At 31.6% G+C, this 13,860-nt stretch overlaps 1 protein-coding gene and 1 pseudogene across 1 annotated transcript; both read left to right on the top strand.

The window, feature by feature from the left end:
* The first annotated feature begins 1,923 nt into the window (after positions 1-1,923).
* On the top strand, positions 1,924-2,763 carry LOC21384475 (miraculin). The gene has a single exon (XM_010089811.2). It carries the CDS (start codon positions 1,934-1,936, stop codon positions 2,573-2,575), a length of 642 nt encoding a protein of 213 aa, XP_010088113.1. The 5' UTR covers positions 1,924-1,933; the 3' UTR covers positions 2,576-2,763.
* An 8,448-nt stretch (positions 2,764-11,211) lies between these two features.
* On the top strand, positions 11,212-12,078 carry LOC21384474 (annotated as a pseudogene).
* Positions 12,079-13,860: the final 1,782 nt, after the last annotated feature.

The raw sequence follows: 13,860 nt of genomic DNA, 5'->3' as shown, positions 1-13,860 counted from the left end.
ATTATAAATTTGAAGGACAAACTGAATTAAACTAAAAGTTGAAGAACGCGGGCAAGCAAAATTCACTTTTTACTCTGCTTTACATTCGTTGTATCTCACTCACATAAAATGTGTCACTTATCTCACACCAAAAGAAAGCTAAGAAAATAACAACTGAAAAATTATTAAACACTGAATATGAGTTTTTGAATTTACATTTCTTGAACGAAGAAAAATGCTTGGCACACCCTCTATTTATAGTATTTAAAGGATGTCTGAAAAATTTAGAAATAACTAACAAAATTGGAAAATTAAAATTGGGAAACAAGGAATTGAGAAATAAAATAAAATTACAAGTAAAAGTGGAAAAATCAAATATTTGATTGTGGGAGAAATTGGACTAATTTGGCTCTAATTGGAGACAAAATGGGAAACTGCCACTAAAGAGCTTCTGCATCGGAATGACGCATGACGCATGCGGATTGGAAGTTGCAAGCTGGTTCACCACATGGTGGCTGGTTGTCAGCTCAGATTGGCTTAGCTAATGCTTGAATCTGACTCAACTTGGTGGCTATTTTGGTGAATTGAATGAATGGCTACTTTTCATGGCCTTTTGTATTGCTTTTTTAATTATGCAAATAAATAATAAAAAATTAGTCATTTTTTAATTAAAATATTTTGAATAAAAATCATGAAAATGTCCAAAATACATTTTTGTGTGCTTGTCAACACTGCATATGAAAAATGGTAGTTCTATTCACACCTTTTTTTTTTTTTTTACTCTCCACACCCCCTTCTATAAACACACCCCTTATAATTTTGAAATGATTAAATTTAATTTTTATACACACCTATTATTCCAAGACTGTCCCTAACTATTTCCATAATGTTATTAATTTTTGTTCATTTTATTTTTTTCTTTGTACACCTATCATTTTATTTTAATTTAATATTTTTAGTATTATTATTTCTTCATCTCAATATATATTTTTTGAAATTTTTAGAATAAAATCTTTTTCATGCATAATTAATAATTAAATTTTTCAATAATAAAGAACATAAATATGAGATACTTATTATATCAATTGAGGTGTTGATAAAAATGACGAAATGGAAGAAATGAACTCAAAAGAGAATAAAAAAAAAAGAACGAAACATTTAAGAAAAACAATTCAACTTTGTAAAAAAGAAAAAAAAGAAACAAAATGAAATGATTAGCTATCAAAAAACAAAACGATTAGTCAAAAAACATAAACATAAACCGAAAAAAAAGCAAAAGAAAAATCATACAACAAATAGTAAAGCAAATTAAATTTATCTCCATCCAATTTTTTAGACTAGTCATTAAAAGATGAAATATTTTTCAAAATACAATAGCTTTTAATTTGTGTGGGTGAGTTGAAAGAAAAAAAAAACTATATAAATAGTTTTCCTTCTATGATAAAATTTAATTGCTTAATTAAGTCAATTATAATTGTCGTTTTTTGTCATTTTATGTGAGGGTCTTTTTATCATTAGAAATTTTAATTTAAAGGGGGTGTAGAGAGTAAAAAGGAGTGTGTACATAGTACTACCACCCTATGAAAAATAATAGTTCAAAGTGCCAGACTGAAAAAACATATCTAAATAGGGACATATTCAAGAAAAATTCCCTCTACAACAACAAATTAGTGAAAATATATTAATTATAAAATAATAGTTGTAAGCTACTATGGAAGCTACTATTTTATTCACACCGTCCTTCCATTATTGTATTAAGAGGATACATATATCTGTGAGAATTTGTATGCTAGAGGCCAGGCCTTAAAGCGCGCACAATGGGTAGGTGGCAGAAATCTTCACATTAGAAACGTGCATGGATGTTGCTACTCAAAGTAGTTACAAAGCCTTAACTCTCTATAAATACAAGCTTTGTTTTAGTCATTTCTACACAAAAATCCCAAAAATAACACAAATGGAAGCTACCACTTTATTCACCTTGTCCTTCCTTTTCCTTTTCTTCACAACAAATTATGGAGTGTACGCCAGTCGTGGTATCTCCATCCTTGATAAGGAACCTCCTGCAGTTCTTGACTTAAATGGAAACGAACTCCAAAAGGGTCAAGATTATTACTTATTGCCTTCGATACTGTTGCCTTTTCTATATACCGCCGCCATTATCCCAGGTATATATCGTCCTGGAACTACCTGGCTTCAACTTGAAATTGAAGTATTTACTTATGGGATAAAAGGTCTTCCAGTAACATTTTCACCCACTAATCTCAACGAAGATGCATCGATTCACGTGTCCACTTATCTCAACATCAAGTACTCTAATGAACTACCACCAGTATTCGGAGAGTCACCGGTGTGGAAGGTGCTGGAAGGATTTGAACCGTTTGTGACTCTTGGTGGAGCGGAGGAAGATAGAAGCAGTTGGTTCAAGATCGACAAAGCTTCGGAAATAGATAATCGTACCTACAAGCTTGTTTCTAGCTCTGGTCGAGATGTTGGGATCTCAAACAGAACCTATGGAACAAAGCGTTTAGCTTTGGCTGATGAAGCATTAAGCTTTTATTTCAAACCCGCAAAAGATGGACTTGCAACTTCAAAATGAAGCTTTTAAAATAAATTACAAAAATGAAAGTTTACTTCTTCCAAGCAGTACTAATGCATCTAATATCAATAGATTTAGATGCTGATGTACACACAAATAGTATTATAAATAAGGAAGAAGAAGATCCTTTGTGTGTTTGTATCGTTTCGTTATGAATCTTAATGAGAAATGGTATTATATGCTCTTAATATCACTTTATTTTAACACCAATTCTCTTTATTTTAACATCACGAGTACTGCAATAATTGTAATAAACAACATATTTGTGAAATAGATTTGTTTAACGTAACCAACATGTTTGCTGTTAATAATTTATTTACTAAGCGATAATAATTTATCTATTTCGGGAAAATAAAGTATTTATCAATAATATACTATGTATTTCCATGGTTTCAAAAATTTGTTAGTTATTTACCGAATTGTTCAAAACTATTCTATTTGCATCTCTATCCCTTTTGATAATTTCTTTTCTACGGTACAATTTCTAGAAGAGGTTAAAAAGAACCACATAAACTATCAAGAGAAAGTCATATTTACCATCTCATATTAAACGAACTTCTTTTCAGAAGACTATATTGATACGATTTTAAACTTCGGTATTTTATTTTATAATTAAAAAATGTGATGGCTGAATTTATAAAATTAATGAGCTAGCTTTATGAGATTTTACGATCTCAGGAAAAATAAAATGCTCCAGTATAATCATTTGGTTCCAAAGACTTTCAAAAAATTATAATGTATTCTGTATTGTAGACATATAGTTAAACTCCCACAATAATAGATTAATTGAAGTATACGAACGGCAACATTTTTATTTTATTTATTTTTTTTCAGTTTGGTTGTATGTGTGTTTGAAGGTGAAATTTCACAATACGAGACGCGCATGTACTCTCACAAACACTTTTCAGATTTTCTTTTGGGTTTTTAATTTATATATATATATATATATATTTTATTAGAGGATGTGAAGATAAGGTTATCACTATTGATGGGTGAATTTCTGTACTTCGAAATAAACTTTAAAAATGTGCTCAATGGTTAGGTGGGAGACATGATCTCTAGATTATAAACATGCGTGAAAACTGAAATTTGTGCACTAATAACCGTGCCTTAAAACCATGCTTTGATTGTTAGGTAAAAATTAAAATTCTATAAGAACACGTTTTGTTAAAGTCATTTGTTTTTTTTCCTTAATATTTGAATCCATAAATTTCATCTTTCCCACTCATCATACATATTTAGATCATTACATGATACCTCCATTCAATAAAAATCAATTTGATGTTTAAGCTTATTCATATAATTATTAATAAATTGTTCTTTTAAACCTTTCAAATTCAATTTCTTGCTAGTCTTCACTTAACTTAAAAATAATTCTACTTATATATGTTTATTTATTTAGAGGTGATTTTAATTGAATATAGTGTTTAAAAACATAGATTGCAAAGAATACCTACCCTAAAAAGACCCTATACATGGACCCACCCACATTATTGCCTTAGCAAAAGCACAGAAACCCAATACTGTGAATGAAAGAGAGAAATAGACCAAAATTTGAGATGAATTAAAATGAATAGGTTAATAGTTTATATAAGTTAATAAATAAGCTAAATTATTGTTTTCGTCCATAACTTGTCTGGTTATGAACTATAACTTGACAAGTTATTCACGGTTTTTGTCCATAAATTGTCTGGCTATGAACCATAACTTGACAAGTTTATCCATAATTTATCTGATTATGAACCATAACTTGACAAGTTATGACATATTAATTTCTATAACTAAAAATTGATCTATATACTTTCTTAAACTTTTCATATTGGCATATTTTCTACTATTTCTCTTTTTTTTTTCCCACTGCAAACGCGAATCTCCATTAAGATTACTATGTGCCGAATTAGCCGCCTGCCTCCTTCATTACTAAAAAACTGTAGACTTTAATGATTATGTACAATATATATTAACCAAAAGCCGCCTCCATATTCATTATCACATGCAAAAAGAATTGTCGTTACACACATCAAAAGTAACATTTCCCACCTATGTAGATGTAGCCTAGGCACTATATCCGTGGCATTCAATAAATTTCCAATTAGTAGAGCCGTTTAATTCATTGATTTAAATTTTTAATTTAAGTTGTGATTTGATTTTATGTGAGAAATTTTTACTGTAACAAAAAGTTAAACCTATGTAGATGTAGCCTAGGCACTATATCCGTGGCATTCAATAAATTTGCCGTTTAATTCATTGATTTAAATTTTTAATTTAAGTTGTGATTTGATTTTATGTGAGAAATTTTTACTGTAACAAAAAGTTAGATATGACTATTTTTAAGAGTTTTTTACTGTAATAAAACTCGAATTGATGAAATGAACGGGGCTGTAATCTACTCTACTTGCAATGATGATCATTTGCTTTCCTAACTTCTCAATCTCCTCCCTCCTCTTCTTAACCCTCTTCCTCACCTCCACTCATGCCGCCACCTTCGACATCCAAAACCAGTGCCCTTACAGCGTCTAGGCAGCAGCTAGCCTTGGTGGGGGCTGCCGCCTTGACTTAGGGTAGAGTTGGTCCCTCTATGTTGCCCCAAGCACGAAAGAGGCACGCATCTGGTGACGGACCAACTGCAACTTTGATTGGCAAGGCCGCGGTTATTGTTGGACTGGGGATTTTTTTACATTGTTGGGGAAAATATTCCCGGCATCGTACCGGAGATATGATAATTTGTGAAATTTTACATTAAAACTTATAAACTCATTGTAAAAGTTATGATAATTTGTGAAATTTAAATTTTTTGATAATTTACATTAAAACTTACAAACTCAAATGATTCATCATAAAATATAAAATTTCATAGTTTATTATTTGAGTTTGTATTTTTATCATTTGAGTTTGTAAATTCTAATATAAAATTTTACAAATTATTATATCTTCTCGCACGATATTAGAAAAAAGTGCCCGACAACAGAAAAGAATCATAGATTGGGGATTGTGGTGGGGTCTTGAGTGCACGGGCTACGGTGTGCCTCCCAACACCTTAGTGGAATTCGCCCTCAGTGGCAGAACTAATAGCAAAATATATTTGGTAGCAAAAAGTATGTGATTCAGTCACCAAATATTTTATAACAAAAGGTATTTAGTAGCAAAATTCATGAGATTTAGGGACTAAATATTTGGTATCAAATTGTATTTGATAGCGAAAAGAACAAGAATCAGGTACCAAATATTTAGTAGCAAATAACTAATTTGTTGCTATCAATCTTTTTAGTCACTAAAACTGAGACATATATATATACCTATATTTTTTTAAAAAAAAAATATAAATAAAATACCAAATATTAATTTAAAAATCTCTAAATATTTCAATACATATTAGAATCCAAACAAAATACTAAAATAATCATACTTACGCAAACCCAAACACTTATGCAAATATTGTACTAGTAAAATCTTAATATTACAAAAATTAAATGCTCTAACAAACTGAGGCCGGTGGTGACGGTGGCAGAGGATCCTCTCTTCTTAGAACGGAAGGTCCAGGATGATTTGATGGCGGATTTTTCTGTTGAAGTAGCTTTTGAATAAGCTCCTGTTGTCGCTCCAATGAGAATTCTTGAAGACCTCAGAGTACCCTGCTGTTGTTGCAAAAACAGTGATAGTTGGAGCACGACATAATTCTCAATTGAGAGAACTGTCAATGAGTTCTAGTTATTTCGGTTTGAAATGTTATAAACTCACTCACCCACTATCCAAATGAAATATATGCAGTTCCGTCTATGCTACATGTGTCACAAAAGGGTTGTTTTTGTCTCTACATAAAGCTGCAATTAAAACAAGCGGTACATTTCTGATGTTCCCTGGTTGAATATAAGATAATCCGAAATAAGCGTACGCATGAGAAGCGCAAAGCCAAAGTAACTAGGGTGCAGTTCTTAAAGAAATTTACTGAAAGAACTTCAAGCAATGATGGATCATTCAGCTTTGTACGATCTAACTGAAGAGGTGAAAACTTTAAAACAAAAGGTGAAACTTGTACCATGATGATAAGCAGCTTACCAATTCCAATTTGCACAATTGTAAACTTAAAGAAGGGGTATGGTGGCCGAACAAGGCTGGCTACAATGAAACCTATTACTGAACCTGATATGGAATCCAGAACAACATTCGCGGGTATAAACCACCGGCAGAGTGATAGCTTGAACAACAACTGCAAGACGGGTTCAAAAATCAGTTACTATTCAAAGAATCAAAATCCAACCACTTAACTGTTAGAAAAATTCGTGGCACTGTCTTATGGCTCGGAGAATTTTATGGTATTATCAAAAAATACCCTACCAGCGGGTCATAGTTTTAAACTGTTAGATCGTGTCAGAACTACAATGAAATCGGACCATTCAGAATCTGGTATAAATTCTCCTTACCTTATGGCTGCTGCATTCTGTTTATAAAACTACAGGCTTCATAACTCATTAAGACTGCTTAAAGTTTCCGTCAAACTAACATAATGCCCGTCTATATTCTCTAAATTCCAAGTCTGTAAAGCATAAAAATATTCAAGAACTAGAAGAATCATGATACTTACCCACATTTAACAGCTTCCTCCCATTGGCAGGCAAAATGTTAACATACTTGGATGCCATAAGAAATCCCAAGAATCATACTGTGAGGACTTTAGCAATTGGTAAAATCGCACTTTTAAGACAATAACTCAACTATTTCTAGAACATCTTATGTTCTTACTTTACATTGAGAAACAAGTACATCAGTGAAAATAACATCAAATGATATAACATTCCACTTTCAGATTCTAATTTTCGATTCATAGAGGAAGAGAGAACGGTATACTTTCCCTCAATTGAACATTTGAAAGGCTAGTAGGTACTAGGAATAACACAGACAAAAGAAGAAAATCAATAATCTGTAATTCTGTAATAGAGGAAGAAAATAAGAATCTATGTACCTGGCCTCCTAGATCTCAGAAAACAAGCTTTGTATTTGAGACTTCTATTCGACCAATATTTAGTCCCACTGTTGGAACAATTCGATCTGGAGGCAGGCCTTCAAGGTTTGAGTACACTGACTTTAACTTCTCCAGTAATAACATTATAACAAAAAATGTAGTATTATTCAAAGTTAAAAATAATTCAAATAGCGAGATTATATACTACTCTATGTGGAACATATACTTAATTAATAAGATCACATATGTATATACATAAACATGTCATTTGTTACACTTATACAAAAAAACTAAATTATCAAATAATTGTTATAGAAAATATAGTAGGACGATTCTTAAAACTTAATATGACATATTTATAGAAAACTGAAAAAAAAAACAATTCAAGCACAAAATGTAAATTTTAAAGTTTTTATATGATTTGCTACCAAACACAACTTTTGATAGCAAAAAATGCCTTTCTGTCACCAAAATAAGAATTTGGTAGCAGAATCATGTTTTCTGCTACCAAAATTTGGTACCAGAAACTTATATTTTTTGTTACCAAACATTGTTTTGGTAGCTGAAAACATATTTTTTGCTACCAAATATGAATTTAGTACCAGAAAGACGTATCTTAAAAATTAAAAAAAATAACATTTTAATGTCAAAAATTATTTTAGAATCATTGTTCTAATAACATTATAAGAAAAAATGTAGTTTTGAAATTGAAATACATTATTCAAAGTTAAAAATTAATCAAATAGCGAGATTATATACTACTCTATGTGGAACATATACTTAATTAACAAGATCACATATGTGTATACATAAACATGTCTCTTGTTACACCTATACAAAAAAACTAAATTATCAAATAATTGTTATAGAAAATGTACTAGAATGATTCTTAAAACTTAATATAAGACATATTCATAGAAAATTGAAAAAAAAAGCAATACAAGCATATAATATAAATATTAATGTTTTTATGTGATTTGATAGCAAAAACTTGATTTTTCGCTACCAAATTTTGGTGGCATATAGTTATATTTTTCTTCCAACACTTGGTAGTAAATGTTATATGTTTTGCTACCAAAAATAATTCGGTAGCAAAAATCTCGGGTGGAAAAAAATTTTGCTTCCTGCCAACTTTTTGTTACCAAAACATGTTTGGTAGCAAAAAAGTAATATTTTGCTACCAAATTTTTTGTGGCAGAATCTTATGCTTTTGTTACTAAATATTATTTTGGTAGTAAAAAGCTATTGGCGGGAATTAAATTTCATTTTCCGTCATATTATTTGTTACCAAATTATATTTGGTAGCGGATTGTGTTGTTTTTGCTACTAAATTTAGTAACTAAAGCCTTGATACTTTCAGCTACCAAAGTTTGATAGCAAATCGTGTGTTTTCTGCTACCAAAAATTTTTTAGTATAAAAAAGTTTGGTCTCTTAAAGTGATTATTCTTGTAGTGTTTATAAAACATGGTGTAAGATATGGTATATCTAGCATTATTTGTTACTTATGTGTATATAGAAATGAGTAATCGTTAAGACGTCAGTTTTAATTTCAACTCATGCTCTAACTGATATAGTATGCGAGTTGATATTTTATTATTGAGAATGATATATTTTATCATTAATTAATGTGATAATATTTTAAATACAAACTAATATAAAAAATGGCAATTCATATATTATATTAGTTGGTACACTAATTTCCAATCCACTATTTGATTTATGAATTTAAAGACCGGAGCAGATTTTCTCGTGCAAGATACACTTTAAATTCATAATTGTGTTTCCTTGTTCATCTGCGACAATATACTTTCAGCCGATACATTATCTATAAACTTTCTCGTAATTGTAAAATAAATCAGCCACTCAAAATGATTTTGGATTAATCTTTTGCTCCGGTCGTTTTGGGAGCATGAAAACGTATTATCGCCTTGTGATTACAGTAGTCTACTGTTCAATAAAGTAGATAAAGATTTACAGTTTACATGAAAGACATTGTTAGTGTTTTTCCTTTTAACGTTTTGGCTTTTCTGTTTTGCCTTTATTTATTTATTTATCTTGTTACGAGTACGCAAAAGACAAGGTGCTGAAGACATTGTAAAGCGGCACCAAGAAAAACGTGTATGTGAAATAATGACACTTTAAAGGGCTTGTTCGTGAGTTCATGAAGAGCATTTTTATTTAATCTCATGGGTTAAAATCCAATTATTTTCATAATATGAATCCTATTAAACGGATAGACGGGACCCATCAATTTGTAAGAGACTATTCAATTTGTAAGTGGTGAGATTTCTCCTCATGATAATGAATCCTATTTTCCTTTGGCAGAAATGTTTACCATATCATTCATATCCTTTCGCAGTAATCTTAATAGAGTCGTGCGATAGACATCATTTTATCTTTTATACAATCTTTTTTTACACCATATGTGGCAGCCTTCTTCTGTACATGGCCCCATCTTAAAATTTAGGTGGCTAAATATTCAAACACATGCATCACATGGTTTATAAGACATGATATATCTATATATGTATATGTATACAATTATGCCCTTTAATTTGATATCAACACCTTCATATATTTTAATTAGGTTCCTCTCATACAATAACCATTTTCTCATTCAATTATTGCACCCTCTTTTTTACCAGCTGATAATATTCTTCAGCTTTATGGAATTTGTACATACTGTCTTTTTTATCAGTTAATAATCTTTTCCTTTTTCATAATAACCTTGAATGCAAAATTATAAAGGAAATTTTGGAATTTTAGATTTCATTGGTAAAAGAAAAAATAGAAAAACAAATGGAAATACAAGAAAAATTGTGTAATATAAAATTCTATACATTATCTTAGTCAATAATTGATTTTGATGTTTAAAATTACCAAACTATCATTAAGAAAAGAGGCAGCGTTAAAAAATGACACAAACTCATTTTGAGGGTGTTTTGGATACTTTAGGCCAAAACTGTAAGTAAAGTTTTTTATTATTGTTATTCATTTTTTTTATTTTCCTATTTGAGGGGAGTCTTGTTATTTTTGGGCTCAAAATCGAGGCTTGATCTTACAAAGGTATAGGTTTGTGTATCAAACCTAATTTGAAGGTACACATTTGAGGAGATAAAAAAGTAAAGGTATAGTTTTTTAATAATTCTAAAATATAAAGAGAAGAAAAGGTAAATATCCTTTTTTTCTAATCCAAATCTAGTTGTTATATATATTCATTCAAAAAAAAAAAATTTATGATCTATATTCTATGTTCTTAAAAGCCTATTGCGCAAATAGCATTAATTTGTTAAACTTTTTTAAATTTAACTGATCGATTGAAGAAATTATTTAAACACGACGACACTATTATTTTTCTGGTTTTAGTTGGGTTCTTTTCTGTATTTAAAATTCGATTAAAGAACGAAGTACACTTGTTTGAACAATAATTTTGGGGGAAAAATTTCATAATACGATGCAGAAAATTTACTGTAACATTACATGACGTAAACAGAGGATACCAAGTGTATAGTCTGTGAGAATTTGTATTCTAGCGGGCTAACCTACTAATTGGTAGGTGGGAGAAATCTCCATGCTAAAAACATGCATAATTGGTACGTAACATTGTGAAAGGTCTCTAGTTAGTCTATAAATACAAGCCTTGTCATGGACATTTCTACACAAAAATCCCAAAAATAACAAAAAATGGAAGCTATTTCTTTAGTCACAGTGTTCCTCCTTTTCCTTTCCTTTACAACAAGAGGAGACGCCGCCAGGCCCAGCCGTGGCGTTCTCCCTCCTGCAGTCGTTGATAGCACGGGAAACGAACTCCTAAAGGGCAAATACTATGATTTGTTGGCTTGGCCTAATGTTCCACTTCCATTACTGTACGTCTCCTCCATTTCACCACTCGTAGAAAGAAATGGAACCTGTTCAAAGTAGTTTACGATCGCGACGCTAAGTCTTCCGGTAAGATTCTTCCCTATCCCACCCGACCAAGACGACGAAGTTATCCGAGAGTCCACATTTCTCAACATCCTATTCTCTGACGCGGCTGTATCATACGTATGTGGTGACTCATTGTGGAAGGTTATTAATCGTCCCGACTAAGTTTTCGGACAACAATTTGTGGTTGTTGGTGACAACTCGGGCTCCACCAGGCCCGGTTGGTTTAAAATTGAAAGAAACTCCGAACATCCTCTGCATGATTACAAGCTTCTATGGTGCTCTGTTCTTGTGTTGGATCAATCTGTGCGCTCATTAGATGATTGCCAAACCATTGAAATCTTTGCTGATAGCGATGGAATTGAGCGTCTGGCTCTGGCTGATACTTCGGTACCATTTGCATTCAGGGCCTACGTAGGACCACAAAGTGATCAGCCCTTGAAAATGAGTACTTCTAATGCTTAATTTTCAAATGAAACTTTGCTTCTTCCGTGTTGTAATGCATCTAATATCATTAGATTTAGATGCTAACTGCGAATGCACCTATTTTTAATGAATTACCAAATAAGGAAGAAGGTGGTCTTTTAGTGTTAAACTAAACAGTATTTATGTGTGATATTTTGCAACTTTTGTACATTATTTACTTTTTTTTTGGTTGATTTAAAATAGGAACGAACATACTTTAAATCAAGATTCAAGACAATATAAACATCAAAATTGATTCGTACAACCACAAATTACAAGAAAAAAAAACCATGATCCGAATGCTCAAGGGAAATAAAGGTATACGTACTGGGTTTTGACATTGGGCACCCAAATAGGTACGCCAATGATTGAACCTCTAAAAACAAAAAACGAGACAAACAAACCACTAAATAAGGTTAAGATCACTGTTAGTACAAGCCAATTTTAAAATACAAAGAAAAACTAGACAAAATTCAAGCACCGCAATTAGAAATTCTAGCGATGAGATGACCAGCGAAATAAATTACATCTAAGAAAGCAGCATACCTCAAGAGATGGAAGGTGTTGTCAAAGTGTCATCTTTAAAAAAATTCGATACAAATTATGCAACTAAAAATATTTCGATGAATTAAATCAGGACTCTTTGTAAGAAAAACTTTTAACTAGGGTAAATATGAGTGGAGCCTATCGGGCCAATTTGTATAGATATGGAAGGTGTTGTCAAAGTGTCATCTTATAACTGCCCCTATGAGCTTAATTAATGTGACTACTTCTGCCACCATTTGCTCATCGCACCGTCATCTTCCATGGCGCCCCAAATCCTGTACTCAACAATAGTGACAAAACTCGAGATATCTTACGGCCGTTTGGATCCATGACCATGCAAACTTTATCAGCTAATATTTTTGAATTTAGCGGTTCATGATATCTTTTTGTATTGTGGTTGCGCCTATGTTATATGCATCTACAGTTGACGTTGTTCACCGTCTGATTATATCGTTTATCTTTATCTGTGCTCGAGCTTGATGAGTTCTAATTCAAACGTTGTTAGCTTTATCCCATTCAGAAGAATCAAAACTGTTATTGGGGTCAAAATTAAAAACAACTGCTATTTTGATAAGAACAGCTTCCAACACTGACCGTGGGATTTTCCATTACCGGTAATATGTTGTGAAAGCTTTGAGAGAGGTAATAGATAAAAATTTCTCATTTGTTTTTTGGATGTTCCTGAACAAATTACTTTTATTTATTTATTCCAACAAAGAAAGAAGTGGAATGATTATTATTTCTGTTGCTATATAATAATTGCAACAGTAACAATAATCATTCAGCACATGCCCTAGAATCATACAGCATGTTCGCCATCTTGAATCCTCTAAAAACTGTATTTCCAAAGGCGTGATTGTAGAAAATATACTCTGAAAACTTAAAAGGTGATATTTACCGAGCTATATATATACATGATAGCGTGTAATATAGGGTCTTGGACTGTCTAGAATTGTCGTTAATGTGGAGATTTGTTATTTTGATTATTGTAATTATCTTTGTGATTCTTTTCATCTTTAGATATTTATAGTTGTCAATTAGGAGCTGTCATTCACACAGATTTATAGTTGTCAATTAGGACTGTCACGTAAAATCCTGATCCGGCGAATTTCCGAACCACGTAAAATCCTTTGTTCTCTCTTTTGTTTTATCTTTGGTTCTTATTTTCAGTTTGGTATCATAGCCGGCCATCGAACCATGTTTAAAGAGCCGTGCTTCCGAAGCTGACCGATTAATCTAACGATCTTGACGAACTCAGTCCACGAACCCAAATGTTCACTAGACTAGCGCCGTCTTCTATCCTTTTAATGTTCTTTTGTTTATTTGCCCCTCATTCATATGAAGGAAGCCTTGAATTTCCTTTTATTCTTAAACATGTAAAAGAAGAAA

This window comes from Morus notabilis, unplaced genomic scaffold (assembly GCF_000414095.1).
Source record: "Morus notabilis unplaced genomic scaffold, ASM41409v2 Scaffold3833, whole genome shotgun sequence".
In the NCBI taxonomy this organism is placed as follows: domain Eukaryota; kingdom Viridiplantae; phylum Streptophyta; class Magnoliopsida; order Rosales; family Moraceae; genus Morus; species Morus notabilis.
The sequence above is the reverse complement of the archived record's forward strand: the minus strand, read 5'-3'. Positions and strand labels throughout refer to the sequence as shown.